The sequence below is a fragment of the Necator americanus genome, chromosome V (assembly GCF_031761385.1).
Source record: "Necator americanus strain Aroian chromosome V, whole genome shotgun sequence".
NCBI classification, from domain to species: domain Eukaryota; kingdom Metazoa; phylum Nematoda; class Chromadorea; order Rhabditida; family Ancylostomatidae; genus Necator; species Necator americanus.
Genome location: NC_087375.1, coordinates 14248973 through 14266065, shown reverse-complemented (window position 1 = coordinate 14266065; position 17093 = coordinate 14248973). Strand labels below are relative to the sequence as shown.

Here is a 17093-nt window from a genome sequence, read left to right as displayed (position 1 = left end):
ACTCAAAAAATTTCATGCTGCATCCCAACGGACCCAACAACAAAGGTTCTGTTTTGACGAACCCTTTAGATCAATCTTTTGTATATGTTCCTAATCCAGTGTCTCAATCCTAATCCTACGTAAACTCAGTGCCTCAAACGTTTAGCCTCTACGCAGCGACTAGAAGTGCTGCTCATTTTCCCACTCCACTTACTGGTTTTTTTCCCTTTGACTAGTTTTCATTGCTGATTTTAAGATAAGTTATATGGAGGTAGCCCAGTCACTACTAAGAACGAAGAAGTAAGAAGAAACATGACTTATGACAAATTACCGGAAATCGTTAATTCCTCACCCACTAATTTCCCTAACTTTATATCATAAATTAACTGCCACCCCGCAAGGTCCCACCAGCGCCGTCGAATCAGTAACACACAGCCTGTTGATCAATATCCACTGAGCGCAGTGACATGGCGACAATCGAAGAAATGCAAGTTTGTAGCTGGCCATAGATATGGTATAGAAGGGTGATGAGGCAGGAAATTACGAATAGAGCGACTATTCTGCTATCTCACATTCGACGAAACCAATATTGCTATGAAAGGTTGCACTGCTCGCTTTTCCCGTCGACGACGATTCCCAGGCGCGTGTTTTATCAGCACTGGTGGAACTGTCTGCAGCTTGTGTTCCTTATGGGTGATTCGTATATCTCGTTCAGACTACAGTGTTAGACAATCTTTACCCTGATCAAATGGGAGTATGTTTGCAGTTCGCTCTAGCAACGGTTAGAAAACCTATCTCGACATTCTGACTCAATCTTTTCTATTTTTCAATTTTTATGCCTCCTCATTGTCCTCTTTAAATTATGTGTGCTATACAGTACAGTATTTAAATTGCGACTGCCGGACAAAATAATGTTAAATATTCTTATTCCTATTCATATTTCTCTGCTAATAGTTAAACAATGAAAGAAGAACAAAATTACACTTGTTTGATCTACAAGATCAAACTGGCGTAGACAGCCGGTTGACGAGAAAATCCTGAAAATAAGACAATCTTTTCATGCGTCTTCTTTCCAATGAACATGGTTATACCTTCAATGGCGTTAGCCTGTTGAAAGCAGCAAGACCAAGAGAGCGAATCATCACAACGGGAGCCGCATTTGTGCGATATAGACGATTCAACCAATCGCAAGACACCATAACTGGGAGATTATGACGTTGAGCTTGGCTGTCAAAATCTCGTAGATATGTCACAGACCCTAGAAAATGCCTTCATTAAAACTACTCAACTTCATTAAACTAAACTATTAAGTCGTGACTAAGCAAGGGCATTAGCTGATAATCGTCCATTCCCATCGTAACGCGAAATATTTGGAATGACTAAATTTCCAGTGAGTCCAAGAATTTGAAAGAAAAGAATGAATTTACCAATGTCTCCACCGTCTGTAACTGCACGAGATAGAACACTATTGAGCACCATGACGTCATGCCAACCAAGATTTACTCCCTGTCCAGCTAGCGGATGAATGCGATGTGCAGCATCACCAATTAGTACTGCACGAGGGTGCACATAGCTAAATCATAATTGCTAAGTTTCGTTTACTTTGACACGAGTTTACATAACAAGTCAGTACGAGTAGTTGTTAGGCATCAAGAATATAATCCTAGTTAGTGACGATGAGATCAACAACTAGGCCCTAGAGGTTTGTCTAGAATTCCATTCTAAAAACAATAAAATCTGAAAACAATCTCATCGAAGCAAGACAGCGACTCTAAACGTAAGATGCTGATAGCGCTACTTTCTTTAGGCCTGCATCTCTTAAATTTATAGAATACCCAGTTTAACTCGAATCGATCATTTCTTTTTTTTTCAGATTCTCTGTTATAGCGTTACTTTTGAGTTTTTAGTCTATGTCGAAAGCATGTAAATTCTATATTAGCCCAAACATCACAGGATCACATTTTGAATGGTATACTTCATTGATAACTCATCCCAGCAAACGAGGTATTAAAGAGTCGAGCAAAGTACTACTAAATAAAACGAAGTCAGTAATGCTATTACTTTCTGCTGTTGTTAGTCTGAAAAAAAAACTGATCAAAGGAACTCACGTGTGAGCATGTCCAAAACCCAGAGGGAATAAAGCTCGAGTGTCGCCTTGTAATGAAACAACATGAGGAGGTTGTGGAGTGGGACCATGCTCCCTAGAGATGAGAGGTAGCCTTGACAGTGCGAAGAGTGACTTATTAACACAGTCATTTTGATCTTCTTCTGTGAACTGAAGACAGCATAATTCAGAGCAAACTTACAAAGCGAATATAGTTTGTCAAAAGATGAGTTATTACTTTAGAGAAAGAAACTGCAGTCAATATTAAGACTGCTCTTCTAATTTGTCAGTGGTTATAGCTGAACCGTATTATACGCTTATATTATTATATTACTACTTATCAGGGCACTTATTAGAATCTTTAAAATTTTCAAAAAGGACCATTAGGCTGAAACCGTTGCTCGCTCCATTCTCTGGGTAGCATAACAATATTATGTGCAATTGTCGATGGAAATAAGGTGGTGATGTTCGCACCACACGTCAGTCAGGCGAAAATCTAAGACTTCTGGATCTGGGTCTCTTCAACGCTGTCACTTTGTAAAGAAAGGAGCATTATTCAAGGGCAACAGTGCCAAAATAAATGACTGCAAAATACGCTGAACCCAGTAGGATCAGTAAAGACGAACTGAGCAATGCAAAAGTCCACAAAATTAACAAGTAAGCTCAGCAATTAGGCACGCCTTTCATCTTGTTGAAGTAACGAAACGACTGATTTGTTAGTAGAAATACATGGAGTCTTAGCTATCCTAATCCTAGTGTAGTTTCCTCCTATTAGTTGCGTGTCACCACGTATCGGCTCCGGTACTGGGTACATGAGTGCAAGACATTTAACAACATTAATAACATTTAAAAAGACGCTAGAGTGTGCTTCACGTCCGAGAATACGTGATACGTTGATCGACCATGTTAGATTTCTGTGCCTGTATTAATAGGTATGCGAGGCAACTGCAAAATCGATGAAGGCTTACCATTGAATGATTCAGCTCATCAACAAACTCGTCTTTCGTTAAAGTCAACAGCCTTTGAGCGTCGTCTGATGAAGTTGTCCATACTAAAGAAGAAAGCGTTCGAGTTAATGGCAAGTAGGCGATTGGTCCAGTACGGCAGAAACGTTGCCAAGCCACGTCATTTTCACCAGGAGTCTAGGGTATCACAACGCTTAGAATTCATCTCATATGATTCTGTAGAAGTGTTTTCAAGTTTGGAATCTTCCACATCACAAAATAACGAAAGGAGAGAGAAGAGGCCAACGTCTGAAAACTTCAGACTCACTTCAACCACGAGCGTCGCCACAACTCCACACTGATCATAGTTGAAGGCAGTGTAGTCTACATTCATGGCCTGTCTGATCTTTGAACGTGCACCATCGGCTCCAATCTGAATATCATCTAACTGAAGAACTGTATTTTCACTTCTACTACCCTACCTTGTTGCCATAGTAAAAAAATTAAAAAAGAAAACCAGAAGTGGAAATTCCGCTTTTGGAGACCGTTTCTGATCAGTAGAAATGATGCCAGTTCGAAAAATGTAGTTAATTCAAGAAGTCTACAATCCGTCCACTGTCAAAGAATTAATCAAAGTTCTACTCTAAGCTCAAATAAAGCAGTCAAGTTCAAAATTTAGAGCAGTATTCAGTATCTCAATCTGACTTTAGGCACTTTCAAAAGCAAACAATAGCAAGAACCCCAAAAAAATTAAATGGGATTTTCTCGGGTAGAAAAAAATTCATTTTCGTAGCCTTGCTTATGCATGACAGAAAGAAGCAGGACTATGATACTGTAACAAACTATTTTTGAAAAAGTCGAATGTATCAAGCTACAGTGCGGAGATGTTTGTGACCAACTTCTTCAGTAAAATCCTCAAACAAATTCTCTCAGAGATTAACTCTGACGTTGTCACTGAGGAAAAATTAACGTGCCGCAGCGCCAAAGAAAACAAGCAAAAATATTGCAGGGACTAGAAACTGCTTTTCTGTAGGAGAAAAAGTATGTTTTCTCGGCAATGAGAAGGAGCCGAACCCTCCTCAGCCGAAGGGGGTGGTTCAATGTGTTCGGCTTCAGTGATGAGGATCGCACTTCCAACCGTTCAAAAGTGAAGGACGTTCTTTCGCGAACTGTCCAAAAGTAAAGGAGTCCCCCGAAAAAGTGAGGGAGGGAGGGAGGGGGGGGTCGGAGCACAGGTTCCACCTATCGCATCTATGGGAGGAAAAAGCTTCGAAAACTGCTAAAAGTCTAATATATGTAGCACCACTACCACAAATAGACCAATGAGCAACAAGAAGAAAACGATAAATCAAGGAAGAAGCATAACGTACAACCAAGGAAGTCTCTATCTTTTCACTGTTGTCCAGCTCAATAGTTGCGATTTCGTTAAGCGTTGACGGCACACTGAAAAAAGCTTCGAAAACTACCATAAATTACATACCACATACCTATTTATCCTTGGAAGCTTGCATAGTTTATCAAGCTTAGCAAAAACATACTAACCTACATTTTTTAACAGTAACACCAGTCCTGATTTCCACAGAGGGACAAGCATCCTTCACCTTATCGTACAGTGCTCCAATGATCACATTATTCTCAATTATGTAAGCAACCTCTACAAAAAGAAAAAGAAAACCATGAAACCCATCATCCTCTGCAAACATCTCCACGTACCTTGGTCTCTTATAGGTGAGTCAAACTCCAACTTTGCACGTGAGCAATTATCAATTACCTGAAGCCAGCATCAGTTAACTGGTAATTTGTTAACAGCGAAAATAATGCAACTTACCCGGAGACGATTCACCTTCTTCACTCTGTAACCACGCAATCTATCCCATACTCCCAATTCTTAAACGAATAATCGTAAGAACATAAGAGAGGAATAGAGATACACACAATTGACGAATGTTTCAAAGGCAAAAGAGAAAATTTACATCTTTGGTACTAGACAAACAAAGGTTTTTTGTGGTAACTAATATCGAGAAAAGATAATTCAACAGGGACACTTGTGGTCTCCAATTACTGCTAGATATGTGAGTACGACGGTATATCTGTTTAATGAAGATCTCTTGCTCCGAACAAACAATATCTTAGACAAAATAGAAAAAAATGAGTGGTGAACAAATCTTGTTTTATGCTGCTATGTTCGGACATTCGGAACATTGCTATCAATCGCACGATCTACTGTACGATATGATGACGAACAAAATAACGACAGGATATGCTCTCATCATCTTTAGAATCATCGTGTCTTAACCCTAATCCAGGTAGAGTCAAATATGGGCGCGTTTCTTATCATTTCGAGTCTTTTCTTTTTTTCGAGGCAAAGAATAAAAGCTCCCCTCTTCGGTTGGTTAACTTTACTACAAACAACTAACTGTAATCAAGTTGCCACACATGGGTATCACTGTAGGTTAAAAATGATAAGCAGAAAAGTGATTTCACTCCACATGTCGTTAATCAGTTAAATGGTATAAGTACTCAGAAAGCTCGTTACTTCAGTTATACTGCGGCCATTTACTCCTCTGTGATCAACAGAAGTTCTCGGAATGTTCTTTTTGAATAGATGGAAGAGGAGATATATCAAACATGAAACAACGAATAGAACTCACTTCTAAATAAGTGTGCAGAAGCAGGTCCGACTGCAGACACTCTATTGCTGTAATCCTCAGGTGGTGTTTTCGGTAAAGACGTGGATCTTCCACTTTCCAGCAAAAGAATACGCTTTGATTTCAGTTTGGGATTTTGACCTGAAATTCGTTCTTCTGCACTGAAGCTGTAATAATGCTTGGATTGCCTGATGTTGCTCTGATGAGTCACCGATGGTTGAAACTAACCCATTGCGCATGCCATTGCATTGCCTACCATTCCACCACCGACCACGACTGCATCATAGTACTGCGAAGATGATGCGTAGCGCACTGCACCAAAATTGCAGCAACGATAGCCAAGCAGCATACAATTTGCCGATTTCTGACCGAGATTTGCAAATTCTAAAACTGAAAACAACTCGTACAAGAATAAACAAAACAGAAAATAAGAAATACGAAAAGAAATACAAATGTGATGCGACATAACGGCTTAAAAGGTGTTAGGTGGAACTGCTATATATATTTAACAAAATATATATGTATGGTACCAACTAAGAAGGAAACAAAGGTAAGTAGAATTTACGAACTCAAAGCCGCGTAGGAGCCACACTTTTGCACAAGCTCTGCGAGAGTTAGGCGTCCGATACGACGCTGTGTACGAAGAATGCACAAACCTCATGCACCCACCACCTTACAAAACAATATTTTCTTTTTCATACACTGCAGTTACTATGAAGTCACGTAAAGTTCCGAGAAAAGAAGGAAAAACAAGAAGAGCTACGCCGCCTTGCATTTGATCGAAACCGCAATGTTGCATTTAGATCAAAATTGTTCGAACTATTAGATCAAACCACACTCAACGACACAAGCACCCAAAACACACTTCGGCGTAGATTTTGTTTCCGCGGCCGCGTCGCGGCAGGCCGCATTGGAGCAGAGCAGCCTCGCTTCTACTGTGTACTATCCGCAATGGTGAGGACATGTAAAGCTTTGTCCTTGCTTCATTTTCTGTCCTTCCTTCAATGTCGTTCTTCTCAATAGTCCTGTATCACTTTTGGTACGCCATTGCTCCTTTTCAAATTTATTGCTTGGTTGCTTACATGGAGAAGGTATGTTTCTTCTATAAACTTCTGTTGTTTTTTTTTTCATGGCTTTACGTTTTTATCTTCTCCCGTTTCTTCATAGTCGTTCTTTACATTATTCTCTCTTTACTTCCGATACGCATTCCTTTTTTCAAGTGCTCAAAGCTACGTTGCTTATTTGGAAAAACCAAATGAGCCGGAACACGGTGCAAGTTCACAGGCGGTCAATGGGTTTGGCTGTTGGGATTGGAGTGAAATCACCTTCGCCTTCACTCGAATGGTCCCTTCACGATACTGACAGCTGAGCTACTTCGTGGTAGTAGACTACGAAACAGTCTGACTTCTTTCGAAACACTACTGCTCTGTACTCGGGTTATTGCTGCTGTGTTGCTACTCCGAAGGGGCACAACAACGTATAAACTACGAGCGACGACTACAGTGACGCGAAGAGCGACTCTGAAAAAACGACGGCAATTGGGAAGTGCACATGAAGAGAAAACAGCAGGAGTTTATAGAAGAAACATACCTGTGAAATATAGGCAACGTAAAAATGAACTTGAATAAAGAGCAGTAATGTATCGAAAGTAAAGCTATATTTACCTAAAGAACGACTTTGAAGAGACGACAGAAGGTGGATGCATACGTGAAGAGAAAAGAACGGAAGTTTGTAGAAGAAACACATCTCTTTCATATAAGCAACGTAGCAATAAATTTGTAAAGGAGCAATAGCGTACCAAAAGTGATGCATGACTGTTGAAAAGGACGACACTGAAGGAACGACAGAAAGTGAAGCAAGGACAAAGCTTTACATTTCCTCACCATTGCGGAGTAAACGGTAAAAGCTTGCGCCGAGGCTGCCTTGCTCCAATGTGGCCTGCCGTGACGCGGCGCGGAAACAAAATCTGGGCCAGAGTGTGTTTTAGTGGTTTGTCTCAACGACAGCTATGCTCAAGACGACTTTACTTGTGGAGCAATTGCGTGTGTGGGTGCGTTCGAGATAGCGTCTTGAGCTCGCCGTTCAGCAGCTGCGTAGGCGCATTGGGATAGCAAACCCAAGAGAGACGTAGAGTTGACGTAGGTCAAAACGACATGAAGCACAGTGCATTCGCGTACGTGCTCGAAACGGCACGGTGGAGGCAGCAGTTGTGACCAAGGTGGGACTATCGCTAATTGCAGTGATGAGTGGTGCCATTCGCTTCGCTCGCCTTCACCGATCAATAAGAAGCAACAGTAACAACATTTTTTGTAAAATTAAAGTTGTTTTTTCCTATCAACGCTCTTTTCAATTCTTTTTCTTCAAAAATTTAGGCATAGATAAGAGATTTTATGATTTTCTTCCCAAACTCGTCAGTACTATATTTGGAGAGTAATCAAACTTGATTTTACATAATTGTTTCTCGGAAACCTCCACAATTTGGAAACACTAGTCGAGGTATGAGTTTGCTCCGCTTTCTACTATTGGCACAGAATGACGTAGTAACACGAAACAAGAAGACGTGAATATCACTATCGTAGTGATAAAAATAACGTTCTACGTCAGATTGCGTAAACCGTTGGCTACTATGTGTTGTATTTAAGCAGCCGTTCGCACGTGCGTTTCCTTTTTTTTCGAAGAAAGGATGTTAGCAGCGTTAGGGAGACATGCTGGGAAATAGATATGTGAAGGAACCACAGAAATCCATCCTACTGCGTTGGGGCTCCCGCGCACCAATCCGACGTTGTGGAAACTCTATAACTCCCCACTATATAACTTTCTAGCACCGGCGTACCATTCCGACCCCATGGGACTCGTCGCATCCCATTTTACAGCTATCTGGCTCCGGGGCACGAATTCGACGCCGTGGGACCCGTCTCACCCAATTTTACCGCGTTTAGGCTCCAACGCACCAAACCGACGCCTTGGTATCCGTCTCCCTTTCTTTTTCGGATTTCTTGACTGAGACACACGCATACACAGACGCACATACGTGACGGAATAAGCCCGTTATTGTGCAGCATGATAGTTTGCAAATTTGGGAGTATACATTTACATAAAAGTTTATATATATATACACACACACACACACACACACACACACACACACACACACACACACACACACACACACACACACACACACACACACACACACACACACACACACACACACACACACACACACACACACACACACACACACACACACACACACACACACACACACACACACACACACACACACACACACACACACACACAGACACACACACACACACACACACACACACACACACACACACACACACACACACACACACACACACACACACACACACACACACACACACACACACACACACACACACACACACACACACACACACACACACGGACTAAGCGCGTTATTATATAGCATGATATTACAGCCGCCAGACCACGGATCTGACGTAGTGAGAAAATCCGCGGGAAAAGTAAGAGATGGGATTGTAAATTACGGAAACCGGGGTGGATCAGATCATTTTTCCATAATCTTCAACGCCGTTTTTACGACGATTAAGGAGAGATGAGCGGAATCACCTCAGACCCTGCGATCTACAGCCACATCTCAAGCCTTTCCCGCGAATTCCCTCACATTTTCAGACTCGTGGTACGCGGCCCTTAAAGGCAGCATACCACGAATCTGAGGTGGTGCGGATTTCAGGTGGAGTATCCGTATACGGAGTAGATTATGGAGACGGGGGTAGTTCCGCTGATCTCTCCCTGCATCACTGCAAACAGCCGCCTCCAGAATGCTCTTTTGTACGACGCCATCTATTGCAACGCTCCACCCCTTGCGCCGCGTCCACCCTGCGATTCGTCGGAAATCAGTTCGGACTGTCCGGATAGGTAGAAGGGGACGCTACGCGTACTACGGTGGCGGGCTGCAATAGAAGGCATCGTACAAAGCAGCATTCAGGGGCCGGCTGCTTGCAGTGATTCAGAGAGAGATGAGCGGAACCACCCGGTCTCCATAATCTACGACCCCGACCTCCACCTGAAATCTGTACCACCCCAGATTCGTGGTATGCTGCCTTTAACAATCACGGGAAAATGCGCTGTGTAGCTGGATTGAGCGTTCAGAGATGGGCGCCACACACACCATCATTTACTCTTACTTGAGCACACTCCCTCTTCTCATTGCTCCACTAGCTCTGCTCTCGGACTGCTTCGAACTGCAAAGAAGAAGTTCGTCACTTTTTATGAGTAAAGAGCACTCTTCACTTTATAGAATTCTTTTATTATAACAAAAACTACGTGGAGTAGATAATGTCAAAAACGAGAAGAAAGGGGCGTCTAGTTGCCAACGTCCATCTGCGTTGCTGCTGAAAAAAGATTTCCCTCGACATCTTTTACCTGAGATGGACTTGGCTTCCTTCCTTCTGCAGATTTCACTAAAGCACTAGTTTTGCTATGAATCATTTGTGATTTCAGGGATATCAAATTCTTAAGATCTTTCATAGTGCTCTTGCCCAACTTATGTCGTTCAGACGATGGCTTTCGATGCTGAGAACCTTCAAGATCCAGTTTAGACGCTTGAGTCCTTGCGGTCTTGTTTACACTTTCTGTCGTTGCAAGTTTTTTGGGAATATCTCCGGAAATGTCCCTCCTTGCTGATTTGGAAGGTACGATAATCTTGGAGACTTCGTTCTGCACATGAGCAGTAAGTGAAATTGCTGGTTTGTCGTCCCGCATGCTGCCCTTCCCAAGTTTGCCGGTGAATTTTCTTCGACGCTCAGAAGGTAGCTGCGTTTCGACAGGAAGGGCTGGGAAAGAATGCATCTTGACATCCGCGATTTTTGCTTTGTGTTTATCCTTTTTGGACGTTCTGAAAGAAACTTATTTGCAGCATGCAATAGTGAGGAGAAACACGCAAATTAGGTAGTTCCCGTAAACATAAGAGAACCCGTATTGAGTGGTCTAATTTTCGGTGATTCCTTACTTCTTCTTTTTAGATAGCTCCTAAAAACATATACACTTGCGCATACGTTTGTGCTGGCTTCATGACTAAGCGAGATGAGAAAATGCCGCAAAACTATTATTTCTTATGGAAGGAAACTTGCTCAGGAAAGAGGAACTTGCCATTGGAGGCGGCTCAGGAATCTCCTCGAAAGTGAGGGGAATACGACACTCTCTGTTCATTATCATGTTTTTTGCTTCCTCCTTCTTCATACCCTGCGCAAATTACATTGATGAATAAGTAAGAGACCACAGAGCGCCATACTGAGCAAGTTCTCATGAATTTTCTTAAATTGCTAGATCATGTACTTACTAGTGGCTCACAAGAACCTTCCTTTTTTTTCTCCAAATCCCAAGTGCACCAACCTCGGAAGCGTTTGAAAATCAGGGAAACATCTGAAATCTATTTTATTAATTTTCACGTTATTCATAGACCATGTGGTGTTTTCTTTTGTCTTTCGTTCTTCCTCGACGTTTTTGTTTTGCATTCTTTAGCATTTGCACGCTAGAAGTGATAAAAGTGTTTTTGCATACGTATCTTTTGCCGGATCAGTAGGCATTCCAGTGTATTCCAGACAAATCCGAAGTTTCTCATAAGCTCCTTGATGTTGGAAGACAGCTGCAGGAGGAATGCTGTATGAGAATACGGATGCCAATAGAATGAACAGTTTGTCTTTGCGAGGCCTAAAATTAATAGGGAGGAGAGGATTTGCTATTATAAGAGCCCCGTCAATTCAAAATTGCTTGATAGTATTGCTTGCTATTACAATGTGAGGCCTTCGAGAGTCAAGTCTTCAAACCAAAGCGTATTTCAGCAGAAGGCAACCAGGAAGCGAAATTGCATTAAAGGATAAAGGATAAAGTCAATGGCGTATCAATCCACTTGGGATGCGCCAACGCGTTTTACTGGAATTCGTAATCGTTGAGGTTTTGGAACGCGTGTTGGCCTATACAATGACTTGCGGAGGCCAGCCGATGATCAAGTTAGTGTTTTTATCCTCCCAGACAAGTCTGGTACCAATTTATCAACCCCGGAGGGATGAAGGGCTTGGTGAGCACTAGGGCGGATTCGAACCCTCGACCGTGTGGCTGCAACGGACCTCTAACCGACTGCGCCGCACCCGCCTTTAATTGCATTTTAAAGAGGAAACATTCAATAGAAATACCGAGTTTAAGCTGACATAGCCGAATTAGTACCAACAAAAATGCAGCAAATATCATCATAGAAAGTTGAACAGTGAATGGGAAAACGAATAAAAAGCACCACTAATATCCAAGTTCTCTCTACCTAAAAACTCGGCATTAGGAAGTGTATTTATGTTTTCTTGTTATCCCAGCGAGGTTTAGGTGAAACTTTATTGCTGGACTAACGTTTTAAGCACTCCTTTTTTATACTCATGGCTGGGTTCCTGACAGAAATCCAGAATGCTTCCTATGCCTTCCTAGCAGATATTTCTTTCTCGTACGCTAATATTGTACGCTTCATTTCAAACATTTTATCAGTCGAATGTTCTTTGATACACAGGTTCAGGATCTTTCCAGTTTCTCCAATATAGAAGCGTTGCACGTTAGACATTCTATTCGATAGACGACTCGGATTTTTATGCAATCTCCAGTCTTACCGAACAGACAAACAACGCAACACTCTGACACACATTGGCTATCGCAGAATCTATTGCGAACTTGATGCTGTCGTTTGGGATATTCACCAATACAATATCATTTTGCAACTGTGCTCGCAAGAGTCCGTTCGGTGTAGCAGCAGTTAAGGAGTCAGAAGGGAAGAGGATGCACAGTGGAATTCTACTTTCACGTGGGATCCTCACTGTCTTGTTTGTAGTTCGAGATTGGGTGTTAGATTTCGATATCGTGTAACCGTTTGAACTAGCTATGCTCACGGCTAGTTCTAGTGATTCCTCCCGTTCTCTATCCTCTGTGCATATTGCTGTTGCTGTTTTGACCATATTTCGTATAATTGCCTTTTTCATGCCAATAGAATGAGCTGGCGTTGCCTTTATCAGTATATTTTTCGAGCTTTCCTTGCGATACCATTTCACACTCGCAATGCCACTGTGCACTTTTATTTGAGCATTCGAGTAAGGCAGCCAACCATCTTTTGGTTGTTTTCGGGTGGATTTTATGTACTGTGGAAAACGTTCGATTATTGGTTGTTTCTGCTCATAAAGCAAATGGCAAGAACTGCAGCAAGTTTTCTGCCCATAGCAAATGCTCTTATTTGAGAGTACTATTTTGCTGATCATTTGAAAATGAAGGCATTCGTTGGTCAGGATCATTATGCGCTGTTTGCTTAGAAAAAGGTTTCTATACTACAGCCGTGACTATCTACTATTTCAGATAATGTTTGCCCATTCGGCAAGACTGGAGATGAACAAGACAACAACAAGAAGAAAACATAAAGTTGAAGTAAAGTAGAAGTCACTGTGCGAACATTTAGATTCCAGTAATCAACTAGTGGTCGAGCGCGTGGTTTACAAACAGCCTCCACCCTGGTGAGTAGAGTAGCCTTGACTGACCCAAATGAACAAGATTTCGAAAACTTTTTGGATGAAGATAAATCAGACAGCAGCTCAATTTGAGTAGATTCCTTCTACTTCTACAATTTTATTTCTACAGATCGTAAAAATAGAAGTGCTTATTATTTGGAAAAATATCGAGAGTGTTGCTTCTGTCTGAGTCATTTCAACTTCTCGGGGTCACCAAGCTTAAGATAGAAAACTCTAGGATCCAAACAGAAAAAAGTCAGCTCACGTATTCCAGTGAGAAGGTTGCTGTTCATCACAGAAACAATTATATGGCCTTCGATTTACTTGTAGAGTGAACTGATTCGGGGCACGAACATGAGGTAACGCATGAAGATGTCGTCCAGGAATTATTCCAAATACCTTGGGCATGAAAATACAAATCTCTTCGGTGTTATGTGGTAGGGCTTACTCATGAATATTACCTGACCTTACATTATTTATGTACCAGTCTTAACGTCCGAGTAAAGCCGGACTTCAGACTTTTTCTGGTGTTCGTTTTGCCTGCCTTCGCTTACCAATAAAAATTAAAAGTCCTGCCACTCTCTGAGGAGTTAAATATGTATTTTTTAACCCATGCTTTCTTAGTTCTTTTTTTTATAGTATAAGCATTGGTGAAGGAATTTGTTGTTCTTAAATGTGGCAGCACTACATTTGGAGAGTATTCAAACTTGATTTCACACCTGCATTCCTTCGATACCGCCACAATTTGAAGACATTTCAAATTGAAATTGACATTTGAAGACTATTCAAAGTATTGGTTTTTCTCCTATTTTAGCGCGACTATTAGCACAGGATGACGTGCTAACTTGAAATGACGTGAACGTCATCATCTCTACTGAGCTGCATGTGTTTTCACCCTACCATGACTACTTAATTCCTCTGTTTAATTCACCAGAATGGTTAAGAAATCAAGGAACTGCGCTCGAAGTCATATTTGTTCCAGAGAGCACTTTCTCATTGCTGTACGGTAACATGTTCAGAATTCCCTCAGATTTAGCTTTAGCAAGGTGCAATTTCTACTTATCTACTTTACAGTCTTTTTTTTACAAAGTATTACTTCCTGCCAATCAGTGAAATGTTAGGAGGGTCTGCCTACCTGATTGACAAAGTACGCGTAGTTATCGGTGGTCATTACTTTGAATGCTATAGGATGTTCTCCGTGATTGACAATTGTCACTTGGTGGTTCAGGGAAGGACGACCGACCTAGAACTTGTAGTAAACAACAACTACAGTAATAAAGTCGCCTTTTCTCTATTCCTTTTCATAAGAACCGATACTTCCTACTGCCGGGGTAAAATGAAGTTTGCCGCGCTCAAACCACTCTAATTGAACTGCACTCGAAGTGCACTGAATTATAAAATAACTAATTAAATTAGAGCGCAAAAAACGCACCTAGAGCGCGAAGACCGTTCCTAACTGTCAAGTGTGAAATGCGCAGCAACTCTTAAGTTCTTTTCCTATTTTGGGCTTCGTTGAAACTACTAGATGATATAACAAAGGTATCCGCTTTCATTAAATCTGTTTGGAAGGTTTTGACCGATTTAAAGCATAAGTGTTTCCATCTTCCTAGCTCTATCTTCCTTTTCGTCTCATTAGCTTTACCCTAGATGCCATGGATCCTTCAAGACATGGTTGGGTTTTAGGGCACCGACCAACCCAGCTACTTGCTTCCAGTGATGAAATGTCGATTGATGAACAATCGCCTTCTCAGATGGGAAAACCATTTGCCAGGTAAAGATGGTTTCTTTGCTCTAAGAACGTTTTTGCGCTTAAAATGTGCGGTTCGATTGGAGCAGCGTTGAGCGTCCCCTCAACTACATTCTACCCTGATCTCGGACATTTTCTTGCAAAGAATGGTATGGGCTCACTTTTCTTCCATACACGAGATAGTTCCTATTAATGGAAGCAAGTATTCTTGGCTCTATCAACTGAAGATCGGGATCTTTATGAGTCCATATATGAGCGTCATTCGAATTATAAGGAAGTGTTATCTGGAAAAATTCGAGGTGGCCAAACCAGCCGAGGTCAGAAGACTGTGACCGCGACGCGAATCTGGGAACACACTGTCTTTGTGTGTTTCGCGCACGGTTCCTATTTCTACTGTTTTGCCACAATCAAAAGAGCAATCCGGGTTAAACGTTTGGCGCCTGTGCAGACAACTTTTTTCAAAGTCAAATAAGAACGACCAACCGCATTCATGACCCATTAGGCGGAATTAGCGGAATTGATGAGAAGTCTAATTGTATCAAAATGATCAGACCTGTCCGTCCATGAGAACCTTCTTCTCCTGAAATTTTTTTGACAACAAATGTACTTTGTCTTTACGTTTTTCTATTTTTCTTAGTAAGGACTATATCTCCTTTTCTTCTATGCGAGTTCTCAGTCACGTGCGTCCGAAGAATAATGGTATTTCTGCGCGTCGACTCTCTGTACAGACTACCGATACGCGAGCCTACAGCTTTGCAGCTTTCTCCTTATGATTTCCAATTCTTTCCTGTGGGTGGAATTTTTTTCTCTTGTGATCGTCAGATACAATTTCGTGTTGTCCTGCAGAGAGTGTTTTTGGAGAACCTCCGACCAAAGCGTCCCTAACTAAACTGTTGATGCTCATCACAGAAAGATCATACTCTTTGTTCTAATTACCTTTTTTCGCCGGGACTCTCGTGCTAAGACGATTCTTTGCTTCTCCCAATATAACTCCTCGCAGAAAAAAACTATTTTTTCGTGAACATTCATCTTTTTCCCTTCGAACTCAGCGCAACAGCATTGGTTCTATTGAAGTGGCTTTGTTTGTAGTTCATAACATTCAAAAACCTGGTAAAATGTGGTTGGAGGGGCACTCAACACTGCTCTAGTCGACCTCCAGTTTGGCGCGCAAAAAAGACTTTCTCAGAGCGTAAAGACCGTTCTTGAAGGCATCAACCCACGTATCTGAGGCGGTATGGATTTCCTCTCGAGTACACCTGTATCGAGTCGTAGATTGTGAATACAGGGGTGGTTTCGCTCATCTCTCCCTGTATAAGTGTAAACGGACAACTCCGGAGCGCTGTTTCTCACGACGGCTTTTGTTGCATGCAAACACTTGCGCACCGCCGACGCCTGCGATTCGTCCGAATGGGTTTTCGACGAATCACAGGTGGGGGCGGGGCGCAAGGGTCAACAGAAGCCGTCGTGAGAAACAGCGTTCCGGGGTCATCCGTTTACACTGGGGAGTGATGAACGGAATCACCCTCTTCTCCACAATATACGACTCAGATTCGTGAGGTGATGCCTTTATTTGTTAATTGCAGATTGCAGAGAAGCCATGTCTCAGTGGTGAAATGCAAGAAATGCAGATCTCATAGCTATAAGTCTCATTTACTTCTTGACAAATTCATTTGGATTTTTGTGTCCTGCTACTGCACCGCGGCACCCAAATCTAAGCTGTAGAACCCATCTCGTCCCATTTTATAGCTTTCTGTCGTACCCATTTAGGTTTCTTTGAAAGTACAAATGGTACGACTCAGCTATTCACTTGCAGTGAGCCTGTTTGGGGAGTTTTGTAAAGTAAGAACAGATAGCAGTTCCAACTCTACTTCCTTTCTCCTCTTAGAGGTTTTAGCCTCCACTTCATAGACCGTTTAAGACAAATGCTTAGGTTTTAGCCGCCTACTGACTGAGCTATTCACTTTCTGTACTGACCTGTAGACTGATGAGATACTGTCTCCTCAAATTTTCCTGCAAATGCAAATGGGAAAGAAATTCGCTAGTTAAGAACGGTTCTTGAGCTGCAGGAAGTGGTAGTAAAGTGCAAGTCGATTCGAGCAGCATTGAAGTATACCTCCCCCTTCTACT

The 17093-nt window shown here is 41.9% G+C and overlaps 1 protein-coding gene across 5 annotated transcripts; it reads right to left on the bottom strand.

The window, feature by feature from the left end:
- Positions 1-980: 980 nt before the first annotated feature.
- Positions 981-16267, bottom strand: RB195_013860 (uncharacterized protein; the record flags this gene model as incomplete). Of its 5 annotated transcripts, none has more annotated exons than XM_064203863.1 (24): positions 981-1016; positions 1071-1237; positions 1407-1552; positions 2088-2254; positions 3052-3225; positions 3356-3460; positions 4398-4470; positions 4570-4681; positions 4741-4798; positions 4856-4914; positions 5679-5816; positions 5904-6065; positions 7001-7023; positions 7073-7195; positions 7266-7339; positions 10113-10584; positions 10699-10718; positions 10839-10931; positions 11029-11111; positions 11293-11399; positions 13485-13618; positions 14355-14462; positions 15128-15250; positions 15450-15458. In XM_064203863.1, 24 exons carry the CDS (start codon positions 15456-15458, stop codon positions 981-983), a joined length of 2766 nt encoding a protein of 921 aa, XP_064059743.1. The 5 variants fall into 5 exon arrangements, with proteins under 5 accessions (XP_064059743.1, XP_064059744.1, XP_064059745.1 ...); XM_064203864.1 differs by having other exon boundaries at positions 5904-6059; XM_064203865.1 differs by lacking the exon at positions 7001-7023 and adding an exon at positions 6245-6308 and having other exon boundaries at positions 5904-6059; positions 7081-7195.
- Between the last annotated feature and the right edge of the window lie 826 nt (positions 16268-17093).